This window comes from Paramisgurnus dabryanus, chromosome 11 (genome assembly GCF_030506205.2).
Source record: "Paramisgurnus dabryanus chromosome 11, PD_genome_1.1, whole genome shotgun sequence".
Lineage (NCBI taxonomy): Eukaryota > Metazoa > Chordata > Actinopteri > Cypriniformes > Cobitidae > Paramisgurnus > Paramisgurnus dabryanus.
Genome location: NC_133347.1, coordinates 13,785,071 through 13,810,278, shown reverse-complemented (window position 1 = coordinate 13,810,278; position 25,208 = coordinate 13,785,071). Strand labels below are relative to the sequence as shown.

Here is a 25,208-nt window from a genome sequence, read left to right as displayed (position 1 = left end):
TGTGTGTGTGCGTGCGTGCGTGCCATGTTTTTAAATATGAAACCACCACAAATGATTTATATTAAGCATACAAAATGGTTTTATTCATCTAAATGGGTATATTCTGTCAGCAATGCATTGAATTAACCACTCAAGAATTAATGCACATTAAACAATTGGTAATTAGGGTTATTGATATCAATCCACATGTATCATATGAGTATAACCATAGAGTTCTACATTCTAACACCAAGAGAGTTAAATGCTGGATAAAGTCTATTGGTCACACACGGTACATTGTACACTGAGATATTGATATTGTGGGTTTCTGTAATGTATATTATAGTCAAAATCATGCAAAATTAGTTGACCCGGTCATGTGACCATCACCAACAAGGGGAGTTTTAAAAAATTGTAAGGCCTTTTTTTTTTACAAAATCTGAGTAATTTATCAAAGTACTCCAAACACAAAAATGCTAAAAATGTACATACGTGTCTTTTCCTCGCGATCGGGTTTGACATTCCTAATAACATTCTGCTGTATTCAAATGTACAATCAGTAGTAATGTTGGAGCTGGTTACATTTCAGGGTTCTCAAGTGTGTGCTTTCATTTTTGCTGGTGGTTATGTGCTCTTTTTAGGTCACACAGGCTTTTGTTCACTTCAAAAAGGGTGGACATTCAGATAAAACGTTGCTTACATTGTCTTTGTCGTAAACCATCACAAATAAGCTGTATAAGCGTTAAGCATCATGTATGGTGATTGTGTCTACACTGGTCAAGCACTTGATAGTTGGGTTGCTATATTGTACATACACAATAATTTATACAAAAGCTTGATTTTACAAAATCGCAAATGAGTTAAGATATTGTTGCTTGTCTTTGTGCAGCTGTTACCGATTTACAAGTAACATTTGTCTCATTTTTGTAATGAGGAGATTTTCACTTAAAAATGCTCAGTTTGCTTGTGTACAGTGTGTGTCTTGTGCTTGTTTATGCTCAGTCAACACTCATAGTCCTCCATGTGTCTTTGTTAACCAGCAATGTGCTGTGTTCAGTTTGAACAATTTAATGAAATCCATGAAAGCAGATGGTTGCCCCGAGCTGGAATACAGTACATTGTTAATCTTGTTTGGAGTCTGTGACATTCATTGATGAAGAAAGTAAACTGAGTAGCACCAGTTCTGCAATCGATACATGACGTACAATAGTTATTTGTCGTTGATACAGTATGTTAAGAAATACTGTGCTCAGAAAAAATAATTACAATGAGTTCCTCTTCCTTGCTGTTTACTTTCTAAACCGTGGTTACAGACAAAAGAGCATTGTACACTTTGGTCCCATCCGGAGATCGTGAACCATGTGCTAGTAGTTCTTGAATGGTGATCCAGTTGTCCAGTATGCGTCGGTTGCGTTTCTTCGAGCTCCTTTTCTGACTGAGCTCCAGGATCGATGCCGTCGTCTGGCTTTTTTCTAGTTGGCACTCTCTCCCAACATCCAGTCCTTGATCTCGCAGATACTCTAAGCGACTCTGCATCATGAACTCCCGGCGTCGTCTCTGTTCACGGGCCTTCAGCAGTTGCTGTTTACGTTCTTCCTTGCTCCAGTAACGGCCCATCTTCATTTCGCTCACGGCATCATCGTCTGTAGTCATGCCGCTACGCTCTTCGCGGATTTTCATTGCGCGAGCCTTCAGGAGTCTGTCTCGGACGGGACGTTTGGCCACGTAGCGAGTCCCATCGCTTCTTATCTTCACCTTCCACTCCATGCGTGGCGAAGGAGGGGGAAGTGGTAGGGGTAATGCAAGGTTGAGCTTTACCGGGCTGGGGTGAGGCAGAGGCCCAAAGGTGCTGTTCCTATGACTTTCGCGGTCGCTACCGCCCACCGGTGCCTCACTTTCTCCCTCCACAGCTCTATCGATGGGACCGGAACTCTCGGAAAGGGACGATCCCAGATGCATGCAACTCTGGTACCGTTCGGGAGTGAAGCAGTTGGAATGTCGACGGCGGGTAAAGTAAGGACTGGATTCTGCACTTCGACCACCGTTTCTGTCATGGCTACTTATCCTAGTATTTCCACCATCTGGCACGCGACGTACAGTGGACCCTTCCCGTGAAAGTGAGTGAAATTTCTGGTGGATAGCACTGTTGGTCTGAAACTTCTTATAGCTGCCCGGTGAATAAGAACTGTTGAGGCTTGCTCGTCCCCGTTCGCTCCAATTTGGTCGATCTCTGTGTCTGCTAGGTAGTGGACTTGTGGACTCATCCACTTGAGAAACAGGAAGTCGATGTTCGCTCACCATTGGTGTGCTCCTGCAGCTCTCTCCCCCGGTGTTGTAAGCGCTAGTGCTGTCCTTGTCCGATCGCTCTTTCTCAGGCAGTTCGTTGATGTCAGACAACCCATGCATAGGAGACCCCTGTGGTTCAGCAGATGCCCTGCCAGATGTTTCCTCCTCCATTAGCCACGCTTTCAAACAGCGCTCTCTTAACTGCTGCATCTTCTGGGCCCTTAAAATATTCCTGCACTTGAACTCAAGGTGCCTCATCTCTTCTTCCAAAAGCGCCATCTCGTGCGGAGTCAGGTTCTCGTTGCAGTTTTCATCTAAGGCCTCTTCCTCACCCCCGTCTTCTTGACACTTTTCCTGGACCTTCTTGACACTTTTCATCCTCTTCTCATAGCGACACTTGATTTCCAAAAGCGCCCTGTATCTCTCACATTCCTCTTCTGTTAAGCCCGGCATTATCATGCCACTGACAGGGTCGTGAAGGTATCCGCCTCCAACGCTGCCACAGTCTAGCGAGTCTGTACTGAGGTGTAGCTCTCTTAGAGGAAACAGTGGAGATGGAGTTTCACTCCCCCCTCCGCTCCTGCCAGGCCTGAACTTGCGCAGGCTGCCGGGTGTGTTGGTGGCGTTTGTGTTGGAGGTGCTTGTCTGCTCGTCACCCAGAAGAATATCATGCTCCGAGGACTCTTCGTTCTTTGTGCTCTCGTCGGTTCGGCCCACACCGCTGTCAAGCTCCTGGCTGTTGCTGAGGGTGGCTAGGTTGAGCATGGGCATGTCCCGATGTTCCTCAGGAATGTCTGCTTGGGTTCTTTGTTGGCGGTAATGATACAGACCGGACAGGGGGGAAGTATTAAGAGTGTCCACACTCATCCCCACAGGTAAATCACAATCAAGCTCCTCTGGGTCCAGATTAGTTTCCGTCTAGAAAAGAGATGAAAAAGTTAGTCTTTTATAATAAACAATATCCCGGACAGGGATTAGCTTAAGCCAGGACTAGGCCTTAGTTTAATTAGGAAATATAACTAGTTTTGACAAACATGCCTTACTAAAACATTAATAGTGTGCATTTTAAGGCAAAACAAAGGGCACTGATGTATTTTAAGATATGTCAGTGCAAGTTGTTTTCAGTTTGGACAGCTTTCTTCCCCTGTCCGGGAAACCGACTCTTTAAGTTTTTTTATGAGCTTAAGGAGCATAGCATCATTGAAAGTTAATAATTAGGAAAAGTGAGATGTCGAAAATTATGCATTTGGCAGATGCTTTTATTCAAAGTGACTTACACTGCATTCAAGCGGCATATTTTATTTCAGTAACTGTATTCAGTTGGAATTTAACCCATAATAAGGTGACCAAGCATTTCCTAGTTCAATGGTCAAAATATCATTAAAATCTTATTTATTATCATCTATGAATTAAAAACCTTTTTGAGTGTTTGTCTTTTTATTGGGGGTTTGTGGAGGACAAAACCTAAAAACTGGACTGTCCCCAGAAATGGGGGGATCTGGTCGCCGTAACCCATAACCTTTTGTGCTGCTAACGCAATGCTATACTAACCGAGCTACAGAAACACTAAATCTGTGTAAAACTGAATTTCAAAAAATGCACAGATATATATCTACCACTAGATGGCGCTTTAAAAACACAATGGCAAATGTGCAAATCCAAAAAAGAGCAGACCTTAGTTAAACGTGAGGTGTGTGACCAGCTACCACTTTATTAATACCACAGTAAACCCTTATGTTTCAATGCTATTTAAAAAGCATACTGTATAGTATATGATCTTCATGGAGCTAATAAATGTGTAATATATGTAGCATAAACTAAAGACTATAGTAGATACAGAAATGTATATTAGCCTATACAAATAATTCATATCACTAGCCATAGAGACTTGAGATATGAGAGATATGAATGTTAAACTATATTTACAATTATTTACTTGTCAGGTGTTTTCTAACCAACACAGATATCTACACAGAAATCTATATGTTCAATGGTGATGTACTGCAGCAAGTAGTTGAGCGTACAGATTTATTGATGTGTATTCCCTGAGTATCTTTACCCATGGTATTAGGACAATAATCAATTGCAATATGACTTGACTCTATCTCAGACTTATGCAACTCTGCAGCCCTTGACATTTCTGAAGCATCTCTGCCTTTCTCATCTTTTTTTGATGAAGTAAACCTGTAATTATTTTCCCATACATACAAACTCTTTTTTGTTTATCTGTCTCTTTCTATTTCAATCCAGATTTGACAGCTCCCCTTGTTTTTATTCTTCAGTCCATCATTAATCATTTTGTGAAGCTGGGAGTGCTCTAGATGAGAATAAGAGGTACGAAATGGCCTCTTTTTGTTCTGATCTTGTTAGTGCTGTGCGTTGGCTGAAATGAGCTCCCTGTTTTATTCATTAGCTGACGGCTGTGCTCATGATAGATGATTTTAGCTGGCTGCACACAATAACCAGCAGCCATTTCTCCAATATATCCACTGGCTCCCCAGAAATTGCGGCAAAATTGACACAGTTTCACAGTCATAAAGTCACAGAGTCCCATCTTAGAGTCATATATACAGCATAAACACTGGTGCAAGAGCAAAACGTCCTATTAAACTTTCATTAAATGCAACATTAAATGTTAATTTCACCTACAGACAAAATTTTACTGCCCCTGGGGCATAAGTAAAAGCTCAATGCTTGTTATGCAGAGTTTTATTGAATTTCACTGTACTTCTACAATAACAGTACAGCAATTGAACTAAACAGATAATGTTGTGCCTTGTAATGAACAAAGATAAAATGTTATCTATGATATATTATATGATATCTATGTTTTAGTAATATCTGATTTAAGCAACTCGGGAACATCTTAATGGGAAAAACACAAATATTTGTCTTACTCTCTCCTTTGAATCTAGCTTGTACCTCTTTATTTCATCTATCTTTCAGACCTTTCCATCAAACCCTATTTGCATGTCTTCCTAATGGTGGGCTTCACTTCTGTAAAGCATCTTTCTTCACTCACTCTCTTTCTCTTCATCTCCTTATGGAATAGTGTTAATGGAACTGCCACGAATCCCTGGCGCCCATCACTAAGAGTGATCACATGATTGAGACATTGAGTGATGTGAGAGCAGTTTTCCTTCCTTCAGCAAAATAAGCCATTAATTTAAGGATATGTTGCTGTTTGGGGATTGAGTGGGTCCATTAACTTTGCATGTGCAACAAAAAGCCTGTTTTTACATCAGAGCGTGTGTGCTTTATCATACACTTAAGCTTAAGTGTGTTTGTGCGTACAGGTTGCTCTTTGATACATCAGGTGAATTATTAAAGGTCTTGGTATCAGCTTTGTTTTAAATGTTTCTCCTAAAAATTTAAACAGAGAAATAAAAACCTGCAAGACAAATGATGACATACAGTAACAGCATTGAGCTGTACATTTAACATGGATGCTAATCATACTGAAATACTTTTGGCAAATGAGAGATCAGTTTGTGTTCAATATCGTTGAGATCTCAACTAAAACTTACAAACAATGCTTAAGATAGACCTAGACTATAACACGTGTTTGAGCTGTCTCAACTTAAAATAAATACCACTGACAAATCTTAAAATATACCAGTGCCATTGATTTTGTCTCAATATACACACCAGTAACATCCCTTTCCAAGGCATGTTTATAAAAGATGGTTAAAGGTGCCAAAGAATGCATTAAATAATATGTATACTGTCCATGTCCAGAAAGGTAATAAAAACATCATTAAAGTAGTCCATGTGACATCAGTGGGTCAGTTAGAATGTATTGAAGCAATCGAAAATTACATTTTGGTCAAAAAATTATGACTTTATTCAGCATTGACGTCTGTTGTGAAGCGCATGCACGAGACGAAAGTCACGTGACTGCAGTGATGACGTACGACGCGGCTGACGTGTTATCTGGTGCCCCCCAGGTGTTTTTTTGTGCGCCCGGGCTTTGTTTACAGTCTGAGGGCGACGCTTTAAGTTTGGGAAAAAAACTTCAGCTGAGGATAACACCTCATCCACGTCACTGCAGTCACGTGATTTTAGTCTGCGCATGCGCTTCACAACAAACCCAGAAGAGAAGACACTGCTGAATAAAGTCGTCATTTTTGGACCAAAATGTATTTTCGATGCTTCAACACATTCTAACTGACTCACTGATGTCACATGGACTACTTTAATGATGTTTTTATTACCTTTCTGGACATGGACAGTATACCGTGCATAGATTTTCAATGAAGGGTCAACAAGCTCTTGGACTAAATCTAAAACATCTTAAACTGTTTTCCGAAGATGACTGGAGGTCTTACGAGTTTGAAATGACATGAGGGTAAGTCATTTATGCATTATTTTCATTTTTGAGTGAACTAACGCTTTAATAGTAGAACTTTAGCCTAAACGCATTAACTAGCATATTATGCTAACTCAGCAGTCACAACTTTGTTTTTAACGTAATTTTAATGTTGGGGCGTACATCTCACCTGTAATGTCACAGTCTGTGTTATGTTGAGATTGGCCTGTTTTCCAGCTATCTTTTGCATGCACAAGGTTTAAATAAGAAGGAGAAAAACAATCGCGTTTGAGGCTCACGATATGTCATTACCATGTACAGAGCTAGTATTATTCATCTATGCCTAGGTTAATACAGTTTTACATTCTACGGCACCTTTAAACATTTTAATTCAACTAAGGCCTAGTCTTGGCTTTAGCTAAGCATTGCCGGTGAAGCCCGTCCTTTATTTTATAGTTAGGTCACATTTTTACAAAAAGTCTCCTTTGGCTCTCCATTAAATTTCATTGCTGTCTAGGATAAACTATTTAGATATTAAAAAGATGTCATGATTTTAAAATGTGTGTATTTGTGTATTCACAATGTCATTTACATGTTACATGTGATTTATCTTTACCTCTATCTCCGGTCTGGCCAGCAGTAACGAGAAGTTGGTGCTGTTCTCGCGGGTCAGAATGGCAACTGCTTCCTCTCTGTTCTGAACTTCCACCCCATTAATCTAATGTAGGACAGACAAAGACTTTAACTCACAGTGTTTTGATCACTTTAATTAGGTTTCTTTACAGGTTCACTTGCCCATGAAGTCTAAGAATAGTAATGGTAAATGAGTTGGCTAGCGGTACTTGACAAGCAGCCTCAATCCAGAGACTGGATCGCACCACAACCCCTAACCCTGTTCTCTTGATCAAAGTTTTTGACTCATTTCCTAGTAAAAAAAACCAAAATATTCTTGAAAATCAAACATATTTACCTTTTGAAGAAAATGACATTAAAAACAAATAAACCTTTTTTTATTTATTTAAAAAAAAATCTGTTTACCATTCGTAAGAGGTGAACAGTATATGTGATATGTAACAGCTCAAAGTCAAATAATCCAATAACATTTTGAGTTCATGTTTCGTACCAAATTGAGTTCTCAGCAGGGTATGCGTCATTGTCACATCAGAAAATAAACCGAGAACTTGTTGGGACCATCACCTCTCTATTCATGTTTGGTTTTCTGTAATTATGCTCTAGTGTAATTATGTGGGTGTGTTAAAAGTCACAGCAGTTCTCTATTTATAGGCTTGTTGTCTCAAGACATCCCTCAGCCTGCATCCCTTAGCCATCATCACAATAATAACATCTCTCTTTACAGTTAAAATAATAAACTATACTGCATCATTTATTTTTCATAGTTATTAATAAGTAATGTAATTGTGCATTATATGTTAGTGTATTCCATCATCTTAGCACTTTATAAAAGCAATGCACCACTCAAGTCCATTCCCTTTATAAAAAATGCATTTCAATAAACGCATACCTGCAAGATTCTGTCACCCTTTCTTATTCTTCCATCTTTTGCTGCTATGCTGTTTGGATTCACCTAAGAACAAATACCGGTAATATTATTTTTTATCTTCATAAATCTTAATAATGTAAAGATGTATGTTTGTGTCAAACACTAAAACCTACCTCTCCTACGTAAATTCCCTGGTCGTCCTCCTCATCAGTTCGGTAACAGACTGTTAGTCCCAGTTTATCTTGCTGACTCGACTTATACAGCTCCACTTCCTGACACATAGAGAAGAAGAGATGCTTATGAGGCAGAGATTAAACCTTCTGCTTTTAAAATGCACCAAGACAGAAAGTCAGGCAAAACAAGAGCCAAATAGCCAGTTCGGTTTTTCGGGTGTTATGTGCACAGTATAGTTATATATGAATATTTAAATTAAGTTATTGTTTACAAAACTTGTCTATGTAAATCAGACTTATTATAGATTGTGCCCTATTCACAAAGTCACAAAAATATGTGCGTTTTCTGTGTATTAAAGGTTTACATATTTTTTGTGAGCATGGCAGCAGTTATTCATCAAATGATGTAAAGGGGTAATTTCTGTAAACGTGCCATGCAAATTGTGTTCAACACTAATATATATATTTTTTAGTACTAGAACAACAAAAACAGTGCAATGTTTACAGTTTTATACATGTGTTTGCAGTTTAAAGGATATTACCTCATATTCCAGCTCTTCTCGTTGATCCACCTCATTTGCATCATTATATTCCAGCGAACGACTGCAAAGAGAGATTTTTTTTTAAATATATTTAGTGCATGTAACATTTATCTATTCATACTACGTAGACAGCTTTGTCTTAGGAATGAGAACGTATATAGAGGCAGTGAATTGTAAATTATCTTACAGGTCATTGATCAAGTATGGCTCCACCAGCTGTGCAAGAGGAGGAGAGGGTGGGGGCATTGGTGATCCACTGCTGGGATATGACCCTCTGTCCCCGCTAAGAAAGTTCTGGAAGCTGATGTCAGTCTGGGTGCCATTGTCCATGCAGTCTGTGATGGCCATGAGCCGAGCCGTGCCAGCAGCTGTGCCCAATCTCCTCCTGTGACCCTTACGTACCACCTGAAGCAGCAAAGGGTCATGGGGCTGCCCGTCTTTGTCCTGGGAAAGGTGAGATGTTCTTCTGCCTTTTAGCTGGAAAAAGAGGAGAGGTAGAAAAGATAGAAAGCAATGGAAAATTATTGTACCCTGATCTGATTGGTTGTTTAATCTTCAGAAGTGTAAGACTATGAATAGAATCAAATATGTGGGGAAATAGGGAACAGATTATGAAGGAAAGGGAGAAAATTAATGTATGCAGGGCCGGCAAGTGGGGTTGTGGGTGACTAGATTATGAAGATGTGCCCAGAGGGTAGCAATGTAATTCTGTATTTATCAGGTCATAACAGAACATCAGCCTGACATCAAGCTCTAACGTCGGGCAGATGTTCCGTTTAAGTAGGAAGTAGAAATCCTCCTGGTGTCAAAACAACATCAAAACCCAATGTCAGCCAGACGTCATAATCCAATGTCATACTGACGTCAGAACCCAACGTAGGCCTGATGTCAGAATCCAACGTAGGCCTGATGTCAGAACCCAATGTAGGCCTGAGGTCAGAACCCAATGTAGGTCTGACTTCAAAACCCAACGTAGGCCTGACGTCGGAACCCAATGTCATACTGACTTCAGAACCCAACGTTGGCCAGACGTCAGAACCCAATGTCATGCTGATGTCAGTATGATGTTGGGTTCTGACGTCAGAACCCAACATTGGCCAGACCTCAGAACCCAATGTTGGCCAGACGTCAGAACACGTCGTCATACTGACGTCAGAACCCGACGTCATACTGACATCAGAACCCAACGTTGGCCAGACATCAGAACTCTAAGTAATGGAGATGTCAGAACCCAACGTCATACTGACATCAGAACCCAATGTCAAACTGACATCAGAACCCAACGTCATGCATCAGAACCCAACGTTGGTCAGAATTCAATGTTGGCCAAACATTAGAACTCAATGTCATACTGATGTCAGGCCCCAACATCGGCCAGACATAAGAAACCAACATTGATCAGACGCCAGAACCCAACATCATGCTGACTTCAGAACCCAGCTTCATACGTCAAAACCCAATGTTGGCCAGACGTCATAGCCCAATGTCATACTGACGTCAGAACCCAACGTTGGCCAGACATCAGAACCCAATGTCATGCTGACGTCAGTATGATGTTGGGTTCTGACGTCAGAACCCAATGTCATGCTGACGTCAATATGATGTTGGGTTCTAACGTCAGAACCCAATGTTGGCCAGACGTCATAGCCCAATGTCATACTGACGTCAGAACCCAACGTTGGCCAGACATCAGAACCCAATGTCATGCTGACGTCAATATGATGTTGGGTTCTAACGTCAGAACCCAATGTTGGCCAGACGTCATAGCCCAATGTCATACTGACGTCAGAACCCAACGTTGGCCAGACATCAGAACCCAATGTCATGTTGACGTCAGTATGATGTTGGGTTCTGACGTCAGAACCCAATGTCATGCTGACGTCAATATGATGTTGGGTTCTAACGTCAGAACCCAATGTTGGCCAGATGTCAGAACACAACATCATGCTGACTTCAGAACCCAACGTCATACGTTTGAACCCAACGTAGGCTTGACATCAGAACAAAATGTCCTACTGACGTCAGAACCCAAAGTCATTCTGAAGTCAGAACCCAACGTTGGCCAAATGTCAGAACCCAATGTCATACTCCTTATACACCCCTATTGACCTTCACCCATGTCAAATAATCAGGTCTCTGCATGCGTAGTAGTTTCTTCTGACTCAGCAGGTCCATGAGTATTCTGTAAAACTGCACTAGCGTTGTGTTGTGGACCTGCGTGGGCACCCTTGACAAGGTCCCCGTCTGTGTAGGATGAGCCGGCCCTGAATGTATGAATAAGCAAAACTCAAGGAAGACTGTATGTCCCCCATGAGAAATAACACTGCAAACATGCAAAAACTGCAAGACAAGCATGAGCTCTTCATCACATTAGATCACTATATATCAGGGCTTGATAAAGGTAGGGATGCAAGAGGAGGAGTACGTCAACAAAAAACCATCCCCGTCTAAATGAGGCCGATTGTGTTGTGACGAATAAATTTGGTAATTCTAAAACACTGCCTAATAAGTTATGATAATGAGACCAGTTTAAGGAAAGCATTTGCCTGACTTTAAAAGCACGGAAGGTAAGGCAATATTGCTATGTACGGTGAGAAATTATTGAGTATGTTTATCTCAACTTTGCCAGTGTTTTCTATAATGTGCTTGTCTTTGGCGTTTCACCATGGCGGCAAAATAAATCATACTTTATCATATAAATTGAAAATAAAGAGGTACTGAGAGAGAAACAAACACGCCTTTCATTGATTTGTCCCTGCGAGTTGCACGCATAAACAATCACACAGTACGACCGGTGTAGTTTGAATCACGAACAAATAATTTGACACTGAATTAACTGAGCCTGCTTCACCAATTCACCAGCAATATATTACCTTAAAATACACTATGTATTGTTTTTGTTATGGAAATATAGTACATTTGGGTGCATTGAATTAGATGGGACATCTAATTTCGACTACTATTTAGTACTAATAGTATGCAAATTGAGATGCAGTGAGGCAGAAAATCTGAATCAGGATGTACTTTAGACAAAGGTTGTTACTGTAAATGGGACCTGATCTAATTTGTGACCCTGTATGTGAAAACCTTGCTAAAAATTTTTTTTTACATAAAATTATTTTACATAATGTACTAGGGGTAAACAACATTTTGTGAAAATATTTAATATCTTGGATCCTGACTGAGTTAAGCCATGTCAAAGATTGAAATAAGAGTGAAATCAGGTTATAAAACTTTGATGCCCCTCTCTTATAATTAGATTATGACACTGTAGCCTGCATTTCATAGAACATTACACGCTAAAACCATGAGCATTTAAATTAAGTTATTGTCATTTGTTTATGTACAAACATTCTTTAATGAAAACGTGGGCGTACTTAATGCCTTGTATCACAGTCAGTGCTGGAAAAATTAACTTAATGCTCTTGCAGCATATTGCAGATCTTTTCAACACATGTAACAGTACACAACAGTACAGTGAATTTCCACCACTGCTAATGCAGAAACAGATCTGAGTGTTATAATTCATTTACTTCATACGCACCTTTACTTCCGCATCAATGGGACGCAGAGTGTTCCCCTTCTGTAGAGAAAAATAAATAAGATTCAGATCAATGTACAATTTTAGAAAACACTGACAGCTTTGAAAAGAAACATTTGCAGTGTATCATATAGGCCTATCAAATCATATGTATTAAAGTACTGCATATACTGCATGTGGTAAGTACAGGTTTATATGCATTGTTAGTATGATTTCTGACTAAAGAGAGTATTTTGAATTTCTGCATTGAGCAACTGGATTAAGGAGAGGCGTTTGCGAGGGGCAGATGATATGTGATTTTACTCTAAATATATACAACCTATATCAAATATTAACCACAATCAATACAAGGTTAATGCTACCGAAAGTACTCATGAACCTTTCTCTCTATCTCTGTCTTTCATTCTTTTCAAAACAGTCAAGCTGGAGTGAAGCTGACCCTTAGAGACTCAATCTCACTTCAGTCCTAATGTTGTTTGACAGAAGGTCTTACTGTCTGAAAGAGGGGAAACCTATTTATTTTTCATTGCGTTTGGCTCTTTATTGATCTTTTCAGTGGGCTTGATTACGAATGGACTGTTTGTACACAGACTTCTGGAATTAATGTTAATGGAGCAAGAGGAGTATTGGCAAACATAGCCTTCATAACAGAAATGACTTCATGTGTTTTCAATCCCATGTTGCGCATGGAAAATGCTTATTGATGCAGGACTGTTTGGCATGAGCTCGGTGCATTTGCATTTTTCAATTATTTACTGTATATAATTCAGACCATGAGGGAAATTACAAGCAATTTTTATTGGAAAACAGTGTATGCACGCACAGTACCTCCAAGTAATATACAGACCCTTGATAAATCCTTTGTTTTAGTCATTTCAGAAACGTAGAGAAACACAACAGTGTGTCGAATAGGCCATGATAGAATTTATTCTACGTGATTAAGTAGGCAACAGAACTCAGTGGGTGATGCTGTGGATCAGTTCAATACCAGCAGACAGCAATTACATCTCTTTAACTCCTAATACACCGCTATTGACCTTCACCCTGTACATTTGCCCCGGTGGAATAATTGCATTTCTAATGAAGGAGCCACTGATAGCAGTCACAAATACTGCTGGGTACATACAAATGGTCGGACATTTTTGACTTCAATTTATTACAATGGAGGAAGGCGATGTCGTGTTGTCCATCTTTTTTTACAGTCTATGGTTATAAGTCATTGAAATGCCTTATTTTCACAAATGTCACTTCATTGGTATTTAACAAATGAGACCGTCTTTCGCTGCAAAACCCTTTAAGTACATGCAATAATGTCTCCAGTCACTCTTTACTGTCCTCTTTTTCGTGTCACTCGCACAGATTTCTAAAAAAAAAATTAGTGTCCGTTGCACAAATTTTTTTTTTTCGTTTCATTTTATGTATTGTTTTTTTACCATTGTCGCTTGGGGTTAGGGTTAGAATCACTTTCTGTTACATTTTTAGACATCCAAACCCCAACTCTAACTCCAGTCGAGAATAGTTTTAAAAGCGGAAGAAAAACATGTAGAAACCAATACATAAAAGTACATCCTAACCCCAAATCTAACTCCAACCCCAAGCGACAATGATGTAAAAATAGAAAAAAAATGAGAGAACAATACATTAAATGCCATGAAAAAAAGTCGTGCCACATACACAAAAAACTATTCATAGAAATTTGTGCGAGTGACACAACAAACACATTCGTGTTCAAAGATAAAAAAACGAATTTAATAAATTAATACAATTTTCCATGACTATGACATGACTTTCCGTGAGATCATGTTGCAGTTTACATACGTACGTCTGCATTCATTCCATTCATTGTGCACTTAGAGGACTTTGCTGAAAAATCAATGTGGCGTTTAACGAATTCTGCCAACAAAGCAGTATTTCTAAATGTCCTGAGGCCAGGATTTGAGGCAAAAGAATTTTATCAATGTGTATTACGTGCCAGTAGCATTCGGTCTATATTGTTATCTCATTTTTTACGGTGGTGGCGTTTAGCGGCTTTTGCATCTGAGCTCTTTATATATTTTTTTGTGCTGGGCAAAGATTAATCGCATACAAAATAAAAGTGATTTTAGGCATAATATGTGAGTTCGTGCTGTGTTTAATTATTTGTATATATGTCTTTAAGAAACATTTACATGTGTATATATATTTATTTATATTTTTATATATTCAATATTATATATACATAAAAAAAATGATACATAAATAAAAAATTCTGAAATGAATATATGTATGTGTGGTTAAATATACATAATAATTAGACACAGAACACACACATATATTATGCAAAAAAATCACTTTTATTTTGTGTGCGATTAATCACGATTAATCTTTGCCCAGCACTAGCTACTTTCCATACTACGCTAATAGTTTTGTAAAGTTCTCACTTTTGAAGATATATCTTAATTGCTTTAAAAAAGTGTAACATCAGTTTTTGTTGCATCTGTTACTGTTTTGATGGCTTTGTTTTGCCGTAAGCATTACCTCTGAGTATTACTTAGCGGTTATTAGTATGGAAGTTTATGAGCTTCATGTTGTCTTGGCTGTTTATTGTTGCATTTCTCTCTACTGGGAGCCTTTTATGTCTACTAATTATAATAAAAAACAGTGCGGATTCCCAGCAGATCCCATCCCTACTTATAAGGACTTCTTATGTGATTTTGAGATTTTAATTGTAGAATCTGTTTGCTTTCAATCAACTTGACCCAGTTATACAAACCATTAGAAGTGCTAAACATCTTCTTTACAAAGGTTCTGAACAGTGCAGAAAACTAGGTCAACTCTATTTGAGGTTTCAAATTGGACAGTTTACATTGATCCCAAAACACAACAGGCCAAACCTCGTTTCCTGTATCTGTCCTGTGTCTCTCCATCACATCCCCATATGATTTGTCTTTCTTGTAAATAGGTTTAATCCAGTCTCTCTCTCTCTCTCCCTTCATCCCTCCTTTAATCTATCTACCCTGTATTGAACCATAACCTCCATAAATCTTGTCTCTTGAGCAGTGATGTATGTACACGATGAAGTATAGTGATTTTTACTCTTTCCAGTGCTGTTGAAATGCTACTGGCCAGGGCAGGGCAGAGGTTGTGCTAGAAACCAGAGAATCAAGTTAAAGGTTACTTGTGCCTGAAATGTCAGTGTGGATCCTGGTGAAAGATAGACTGTTTCATCTTTCTTCCTTTCATGTTCCTGCATGTTTGAAGAGACCTCCCGCAGCGTCTGGAGTAAACATCTCCCGTATGAAAGGATTGTTTATTTACAAAAAATTTTCAGCAAACGCCTGATTTAGTTGGTTTGAGAGTGTGTGCCCGTGCATCTTGGTTATCATTATTGCATCCCTGTGCGTTGCAGTGAGAAAGCATATAAGTCTTGCTTAATGACCTCAGTTGCCTTAGCAACGGCATCCCATAGAGACGAATCTGACAGGGTATGTTAGGTAGAGCCTGAAAGACTGAGCGAGGAGAGAGAGAGAGAAACTCATCAGATGTGTCGTGGGGGGGTTTAGGCGGGATTAGAAACACCAAAGCATTTGCTAAAAGGTTCGATTTGGAACGCCTAAACATGCAGCATCTATTTACAGGAATCCTGCAGACAACGCTCATCTGAAGCCCATTATAAGAATAAATCTTTGCAGCAATTATCACAGCTGGGTATACCATGAAGACGGCCCTGCCAAATGAATGTGATCGGATAGCGATTCCACACGCTCGGCAGAGCCGGCCGGCTAATATGATCCAGTATTATTCAAGCCCGCAGCAGCTTGTCCTGCATCCCATGAAGCCTGTCAGAAACTGCCTGCTCTTCATTACTGTGTGCCCAGCCAGAGAGCAGAAACACGAGTGAATGCCACTCACTCACATACATAGAGCGTGACACTGATAAAAGACTGTGCGAGAAAGTGTGTACGTGTGCGTTTGTGTTCATGTGTTGCAGCCTGTATGATATGGACTGTACGCATTTGTGCTTCAACAGTAGGGAACAATATGTACGATTGTTGCATTAAAATAACCTTAAATCACTAGAACAGTCAGTCCTTTTTTTGTGATTGTTGCGGGCAAAAATCCTGCACGTTTTCTTTAAAAATGCGATGGAATATGTGGGATATTTATGCAATTTTATGCAATGAAATTCCAGGAACTTGCAAAAACTGCAGTTGGGGTTTGCAGCTTTTCATTGATGTTCAGGTCGCGTAATTACGTCACTTCATAACGTTCCCATAGCAACAGGGGACATGGCTATGCTTGTGTTAAGTAAATGCAACATTTTTCAACTTTCTGCTAAGATATATGTGACAAAAATGCTTAAATTATGAAATCATGCAAGCCCCGCATGTTTTGCGCGGAGAAAACTGCAATTTATACAGTCACACTAGAAAAACGCGTGATTCAATGCATAATCAGCCAAATCCTGCATATTTATGCGGGGCCGCATTTTTCAAATATGCCGCACTTTCACCGCAGAAATTGCAGATTTCTGCACACAAAATATGCGGGGCTTGCATGATTTCATAATCCCCACATTTTTGTAGCAAAAGTCACATATATCTTAGCAGAAAGTTGAAAAATGTTGCATTTACTTCACACAAGCACAGCCATGTCCCCTGTTGCTATGGGAACTTTATGAAGTGACGTAATTACACGATGTGAACATCATTGAAAAGCTGCAAACCCCAACTGCAGTTTTGCAAGTTCCCACAATTTTTGCAAGTTCCTGCAATTTCATCGCATAAAATTGCATAAATATGCTGCATATTCTATCGCATTTTTAAAGAAAACGTGCCACAAGATCAAAGATTTTTGCCCGCAACAATTACAAAAAAACTCAGAATTTTTCTGAAAGGACTATGGGTTATATATTTGGTTTACTTGTGCAATTACATTATCCGAAATGTTTCCAACACTGTTTAAATCTTAAGAAATTCGCTATTTTAACCAGTGTACCATCCTTTAAGGGGCGGTCACTATAGACTTTAAGCATGCAAATCTTTTTTGGATGTTACTGTGAAAATGGGCAGGGAGTACTTCCTCAATATAAAGTCTTTGGCCACGGCATACCGTTTTTTTTACTAGTCACATTTCCATGTGATACGAATTCAAAGGTCAGAGCTCACCAGACTTGACCTTTGGTACGCAGCGAAATGCGAAATATCTTTGCACCAGCTTGCGTTTTTGATATGATGCATTTGCATATGTATGAAATGTGGGAACGTCAATGAAATAAATAGTGTAGTGTGATTATACGTCGCCTTTATTCGTCGCCTGTCAGTGGTGTCTACGTTATCCTCGCTTTTAGTTTTTACTGCTATAGATATAAGTTTGTTTGACCTCAGTCGGACCAGTCGGCAGATGACATCAAAGTATCGCAAATAAGATTTGAAAGCAGTACTGTGAAGTTGCAATACTTTGATGTCATATGCTGATAGATCTCTGTATGAGTTAGTAGTTTGTAAGTAGCATCTAGCTCACCACTCTGTTGTTGTTTCTATCATGCCACTCTGCTAGCTTGACTTATAACATAAAACATTATTTCATTACATCATTCACAAACATAATTTGTGAGTCCCATCGATTTCATCTAGTTCCACTGAGGAGGTGAAGAAAACTCTCATCGATCCACACTTTTTTACAGCGTCAAAAAAATGTATAGTGTGACTTTAAGCTAAACTGGCTCATTGCTTTGTTAACCAAAGACATTAGCAATTCGACCAGACAACAATATTTAAGTAATTGGAATTTGCTTGAATATTGCTGTCCGTGCAAAACTGTCACAGTTTTCTGAGTAGTTGCTAGATGATCACTGACTGCCTGGCCACACTAGGGACCACATTCTCATCCACAGTTCACTATAATATGAGACTGTGGTTCCTAGTTATGGCCCAATGCTGTGGTTCAATGTCAGTCTTAGGGATTTCTTGCCATTCTCACTGCTAGGTAAAAATAAATCTGACAGCTTAAAAAAGTAATAGCACACCTTTCCTTATCAAGCCTCAACAATCATGTAACGTCTCATAGTGATGTCATTTTGTTAAAAATGTTATACTGTTTCTTGCAGTGGGTCCAAGTGTTCGTGCAGCAGATTTGGCAGGGGGTTACTGTTATCTTCCAGCTTTCCCCCACTAATAAGTATGTAGCATTTGGAACAGGCTCACACAGGGAAGACTCACTGTCTCAGTAAGAATCTGGTTAAGGAGCAGAAGCGTCTGTGAAGAGCCTAGGGCAGTGAGGGGTAAGACAGAGAGACGAAATGGAAATTGAAGTGAGATTGAAAAGATCAAGTGGAAGATCCACCCTGTATTAGAAACAGCTCAACCTTTCCTGGCATGGCATCACTGTTTGGCATAGAAAGCTAATTTTTTCTCTGAAAAACTTTAGAGCGGCAAACTCAAGCTGTGGAACGGACCTTTGTCAAGTAGAGGTTAAATGTTACAGAAGGAAATTGAATCTGAAGTGGCATTTTGTGTGGTAGATTCAAGGGAGATACTTTAGCTTTTTATATGAAAATAAAGCTTTTCTGTTATAACATTTCGCAATGATTTATTACAATCTGCAGATCAAAAGTGCATAAGCAAGTAAACAATTTGATAAAATAAAAAAATGGGGGGGATTCTTAGAATTGCATTTAAAATGCCACACACACATCTATAAACATGAATATTAAAATACCTGGGACCTGACTCTTGATTTGGGCCCGTAAGTACACTCTAAGTACACTTTTAACCCAGCGTTAAAAAAGGGATAAACCCAGTCTTTAGGCTAAAAATCCCCCAAAAAATTTATTTGACCCAATAATAGTAAAAAAATAAAAACAGTGGCAGCTGGTGAATTCTTTTCCGAGGGGCAGAAATTCAAAATATGTGTTAAGAGTAGGGTTGGGTATCGGTTGGGTTTTATTCGATACCAGTACCTACTCTGTATTTCTTAAACGGTTCCGGTTCTTAAACGGTTCTTATATTGGTACTTTAGAAAAAAAGGCACACACGTTGTCAAAAAAAAAACAACTTTTATGTACTGGAACTTTTTTTATAATATATATATATAAATATATGTATATGTATATATATATATATATATATATGTATATATATATATATATATATATATATATATATATATATATATATATATATATATATATATATATATATATATGTATATATATATACTTCACATGCAAAAGCCTCTAAATGCCATCTGAGATTTTCTTCTAAAATGAGCATTTTTATCAAGCTCATATATTTTGGATTAGTAATTTCACTTTAATGACAATCTCAGATGGCATTTTAGAGGCTTTTGCATCTGAAGTCTTCATATCGGAACACCAGGTGGCGGTGAAGAAAAGTCAGGAAATCAGGCACTGAATTTTTCATTCGTATTCGGTCTGGTTACTACCGTTTACGTTAGAACCGGTTCCCTATTGGCACAGATTTTCGGTACCCAACCCTAGTTAAGAGTGCCATGTTTGTGGCTCGTCATGTCAAAATGTGTGTTAGGTGTTTCATGTAATGTGCATCATGCGTCATGTCAAAAAACGTGCCTGCTGCACACGCGTCGAAAGGGTTTTTGGTAAAAAAAAAGATGCTCACGTTCACAAAATACTCGCAAGACATTCACTTAACACTGAACACAAGTATCTGGCAAACGTAAGCGTCTCTTTTATCATAAACACCTTTGAAGCATCTGCAGTAGGCATGTATTTTGACATGACGAACCACAAATATATGTTTTGACGAGCTTCGCTTTGTGTGCCTTCGAAAATGAAGTCACAGGCCACCACTGTAAATCAACCCAGCATTTTGGGTTAAAACAACCCTGCATAGGTTAAATTACAACCCAAAAGGTTGCGTTTGTCAAATTTTGAAACAACGCTGGGTCAACGCTAGTGATAATATTCCTAAAAATAGCTCTGAATGCCTCCACAACCTTAAAGAAACGCTCTGGCAACAACACCCAGAGAGTGTACATGGGCAAGCATCACTTATTCTTAGTATGTTTGGTTAATATTTTTACATTTAGGCCCATAACCTTGCTTGCTAAACAGCTTTTTTGCAAAGGTATTCCTGCTGATTTTGACTCTGAGATGCTTTAATTCAAGGTGACATTACATTGGACTTAATTACATTAAGTCGGGCTTAAACCATGTGTTCAAACCCATGGCATGCTTTTATATTTTGCATATTCAAATCTTGTTTTACGCTGCTTCTGAATTCAACAAAGCTCCCGCTTAGCATATCTTTTCTGTCCTAAAGTGTGATGCCTCAGCCGCAGATATTTTATAGACCTGATTATATTATTAGCAAATCTGCCCTTCTCTCCTGCTCCACTTTCCTGCAGTATAAATATCATCTAGTTATCAATCATAGTCACATGACCTGTCACTTTGTTAGAGAAATGACAGAACGGAAACCAAACTTTAATACCTTTCTAGTGGATGAGGTATAAAAAGAGTCACTTTTTCTTCAAGCATAGTCATATATATCAGTCTATAAAAAAATTTCAACACTATGTGAGTGTGACGTCCTTTTGTTGTTTAGGAAATAGTTGGTTTGTGGTCGTGAATTCGTTTAATTGTGCTTTAAGCTTCACCGTCACTCAAAACCCCCATGATGCATTTTAAAGCTGTCCTAAATGCCAGCTTGGAGATCTACAGCCCCCATAGGAGTGACATGCATAAACTGAGATAAGAAACGGTATAATGTGTTTCTGTATACTGTGTATGAATTATAGGAACAGGGTCAGAGGTGAAGTCATACATTAGACAAAATGGTTTTAGGTAGCAACAGATTCGAATTGCTTCAGCATGAAAGGGTTCTTTAGGAAAACATGGTATTAAATTAAACATGTAATATCGATTTAACAGCAATCTCTAAGTGATCTAGAACATTCATTGAATTTAAATGTCAAATACAGGAACAGAGACTCTCTCTCTTCAAGACTCAACCACAGACCAGAGAAAAAAATTATTTTAATAGTGTGTGTGTGTGTGTGTGTGTGTGTACCTGGTAATTATCACGTTGTGGGGACCAATTGTCCCCACAAAGATAGGAATACCAGTGTTTTTGTGACCTTGTGGGGACATTTTGATGTCCCCATGAGGAAACAAGCTTATAAATCTAACAAGATGATGTGTATTGAAAATCTAAGGTGCAAGAAAGGTTTTTGTGATGGTTGGGGTTAGGGCATGGGGCAGGTAAGGGGAATAGAATATACAGTTTGTATGGTATAAAATGCATTACGTCTATGGAATGTCCCCACAAAACATGGAAACCAGAATGTGTGCGTGTGTGTGTGTGTGTGTGTGTGTGTGTCCTTACCTGAAACATGATTCTGTACTGTTCCTCTGGCCTGTTCACCACACACATGTTGCAGCCCATGGTTTCCTGAATCGGTGATTCTTTGATGCTCTTTGATTCTGCGATATACACAAGGTAGGTCCCAATCCCTGCAGTCTAATTACAGTAATCCCTCCCTGAGATCAGAGGTTACGATTCGGGACTCCATAAAACAGCTTTGATGTTCTTCCCTTTGTCTGTTTTCCTCTATCTATGTTAATTGTGGTCCGACCCGGGAATCCGGATCAGAGCGGCACGCAGCATCCAGCCGTGAGAAAGTCAAGTTTGATCGTTGAGAATGTCTGTGTGCTTTGCTCAGTTGTAGCTTTGAATTTGTTCTCAGATCTGTTTGCTTGGATAAATGCTAGCTTTATACTGGTGAAATTTTACATACTACAGAATTATGATGATGTGAATAAGGTAACGTTAGATTAGACAGATGGGCACGTGTTGTTGCCCAAATGTTCATAGCACCAAAAGCACGCTCACTTTTAAGACTGAATTCAATTCCAGTACTTGAGTAAAATAATCAAAGCGATGCTATCCGTTGAGCTCAGATTATAATAAACTCTCTGGTGCATTTGCCAAATGTAGACTAACATCTGAATTATTAAATAAAAGATGCAATAAACAAATGTTTACTTCCCGCTCTCTCTCATATTCCCCTGAGAGATCTCATCCTTCACACTCAGATTCTATTAGAGAGATTTTTCCCTTCATTTACATAAACAACAGTCTAGATTCCAGAAGACATGCTTGCTTAAAACATGCCTGCTTTCAACTATCAAACTTTAATGTGAAAAATCATTAAATGACACAGGGATGTGCCTCTATGCAACTAGCACCTGCTGCAGTTTTGATTTGTTGGGCACATTTCGGTACCATAAAACATTTATACAATTAAAATGGGATGATATGTAATCAGCCTAAATAGGAAAAGAACTTAAACTTGTGCCTGCTCATATAGCCTAATTTTACATAATTCCACACAACATGCTAAAATGTATCTACCCAAACCGCTGTATGAGATCTTCTCCAGTCTTTCATGAAGTGGGGGGATGCGATCCTATCTCTCATTGCACACACGTCACAGATAAGAGTCTATCGTTCACATATTACATCAAACCTGCCTTCATCATTTCTTCCCGGAATTCCAGCTGTGTATTCATGGCAGAAAATGAATGAGAGAGTGCACCTGTCAGATCATGGCAGACCCAACCTCTCTTTCTCTATCTCTCTTTTTTAGAGGTATCCTCAGCTTTAAGTCCAAACCTCGGGTCGTTTTACAAGGACAGATCTCTTCTATCACATGGTTGTAGAATTATTAAAAGACAAAAGCTGACAAATTTCCGAAGTATAGACAGCAAGTCTCATCTGGTCTGAATGAGATGCAGGCTCTGCCCTACATCTGTCCGGATTCCGGAATGTTAGAAGAAATCCTGGATTTGAGAGAGGTAATGCAATCTTCTTTTAAAGTGTGCAGAGTCCATTGAGATGAATGATCCTGCTTGTTATATTTTCCTCCTCCTCTTTTAAGCAGATTTGGAATGTAATCCAGCTTATTTAAGCGTGGGAGATGAATGAACTGTAGCAATGCGTTTCCAAAGAGAAAAAACAATCACTACTCAGAGTCATTCAGTCAGATGGTGGGGTGGAGAATCCGAAGGATCCGTGTGAGAACGTTTCAAGGCGGTGATGGATCAGTGCCAGTGCGAGTACAAGTGCATCTGCAGAGAGAGGAAAAGCCGCTGGTTTGGAGGAAACGTGGGGATCGGCACCACTGCACAAGCTGGAGCCCATTACAGCTTTACAGCAGGCCCCTCCTCTCCCAACAATACCAGCCAATATTCACCAGCCAGCTCTCTCTCTTTTTCTCTCTCTCTCGCCTACTCGCTCAGCCATTCGCTTTTACTTATAGGTGCTTCACCCTCCCATCTTCTTTTTCTCTTTGCCTTATTCCCAGCTTCTCTTTGCTGCTCTCTCTCTTTCTTTATCACCTGTGCTTGCGGGTCTGCACTCTAGGTTTTTGTTGACTCTTGTCAAAGGGAACAAAGATGTTGTCAGCCTCTGTCTTTAAACACACAAACTGAATTTATGATCATGTAGACTTAGTAGAAAGAAGCGTTGAGAAGCATCCCTCTGTCGCCACACTGCAAGCATATTTCAGCAATAAGGTACAGACGGCTATGCTATACTGCAGATATTTTTTATTGACGTACCCTCCAGTGTCTGATTTCTCTTCGTACTACAGAAGTTGCTATTGATAGCTGGGCAAGCCGTTCATGTGACAGGTTATTAGGTGTGATGGTGTCCCTCTGTGTATTGCTGATAACCTGTTATCTCACTATGTCCCTCTGCCTCCTCGCTGCACCACAGCATTATGGGTAGTCATGCAGAACTTACACTGACATTTAACAGGGGTTATTTGATTTTGAAGGGTACTGATTTATTTGAGGAACATGAATTACTGCACCTAATCAATATAAAAACAGAACCTTTCTGATGCGCTGGCCCCTTATGCCCCCTGTTTCTTCCTCTCTTTTTTTATAATGCAGGCTCTGGTTTATAAATATCAGGTTAATTAAATAGCATGATTATTATGTGCTTATTTTATGTGTAAATGTCAAAGATGTGTGACTTTCAGAAATTAATATGTGTGTCATCATAATGACTGAGAGACAGAAAACACACACACACACACACACACATATTCTGGTTTCCATTACTTGTGGGGAAATTCCATGACGTAATGAAATGGACAGAAAACATCATTCGGTTTGATTTATAAGCATTCATAGAACAAATGCGTTAACACATTAGCACACACTACATGCGTTGTCCTAGAACTTTTAACACAACTTATTTTAAAATATTTCCTATAATTATTTAAATTTTTTTTTAGATTATCATTATCAAAAATTATCATTACCGCAACATGATATTACATTAAATCTATGCATTTACAAACTCATGTTTCGGTAATGAGAACTAAAAAGTTGTCTAGGTACTATGACAAACAAAATTTCAACTTTTATTTGGAGAGAAAAAATAAGAACTGTTTACCTGGTAGCCATCTTGAGTGTCACAGTCAATTATGTCCGTTCCAACCAATTTTTTTTTTTTTTTTGAAAATGTTAGTTCCTTGAGGGCTTAATGATTTATATTCCTTATTATTGTCTCTACATTTACCAATGATCACCAAATACCACATGTTTCTTTACTGTAATGTTTATAGTATAACATGTACTGAAGCTTTTTATTTTTTAGATTTTTTTAATTATAAATATTTCCATGTCAAAGAACCCAAATCCAGTCATGGACACGTTGCGGGAATGAAAAATTTCCCCTTAAATGTGGAAAAACAACAAAATTGGTTTGTATGATGTCATTTGAAATCATGTGCAAAATAGTACATGAAGAGATGTTTGTAACTGTTTCTTGTTTTGATACTTTTATTTTGCATTTACTTTTTTATCAAAATGTTTCATGACACCTCCTAAGTCTAATTTTGC

The 25,208-nt window shown here is 38.9% G+C and overlaps 2 protein-coding genes across 2 annotated transcripts in view; one reads left to right on the top strand and one right to left on the bottom strand.

Annotated features, from left to right (window-relative positions):
* Positions 1-9,101, top strand: part of iqsec2a (IQ motif and Sec7 domain ArfGEF 2a) — an 88,521-nt gene extending 79,420 nt beyond the window's left edge. The window contains exon 15 of the mRNA XM_065246901.2: positions 8,980-9,101. Coding sequence (XP_065102973.1) covers positions 8,980-8,987 — 8 coding nt within the window. The 3' untranslated portion in view covers positions 8,988-9,101. The remainder of the gene's footprint in view (positions 1-8,979) is intronic.
* pdzd4 (PDZ domain containing 4) lies at positions 62-23,245 on the bottom strand. Its single transcript, XM_065246908.1, has 8 exons — positions 21,679-23,245; positions 12,335-12,373; positions 8,978-9,267; positions 8,791-8,851; positions 8,249-8,347; positions 8,097-8,159; positions 7,191-7,292; positions 62-3,183 (listed from the first exon to the last, which is right to left on the bottom strand). The coding sequence occupies exons 1-8, from the start codon at positions 21,736-21,738 to the stop codon at positions 1,276-1,278; spliced, it is 2,622 nt and encodes an 873-aa protein (XP_065102980.1). The 5' UTR covers positions 21,739-23,245; the 3' UTR covers positions 62-1,275.
* Between the last annotated feature and the right edge of the window lie 1,963 nt (positions 23,246-25,208).

Bases quoted from the DNA above. Each gene is read 5' to 3' on its own strand.
- pdzd4 (XM_065246908.1), bottom strand. From the start codon at position 21,738: ATGGGCTGCAACATGTGTGTGGTGAACAGGCCAGAGGAACAGTACAGA. The intron at 12,374-21,678 runs GTAAGGACACAC...TTTTCTCTACAG, and splicing joins AGTACAGAATCATGTTTCAG to AAGGGGAACACTCTGCGTCC. The intron at 8,852-8,977 runs GTAAGATAATTT...CTCTCTTTGCAG, and splicing joins CCATACTTGATCAATGACCT to TCGTTCGCTGGAATATAATG.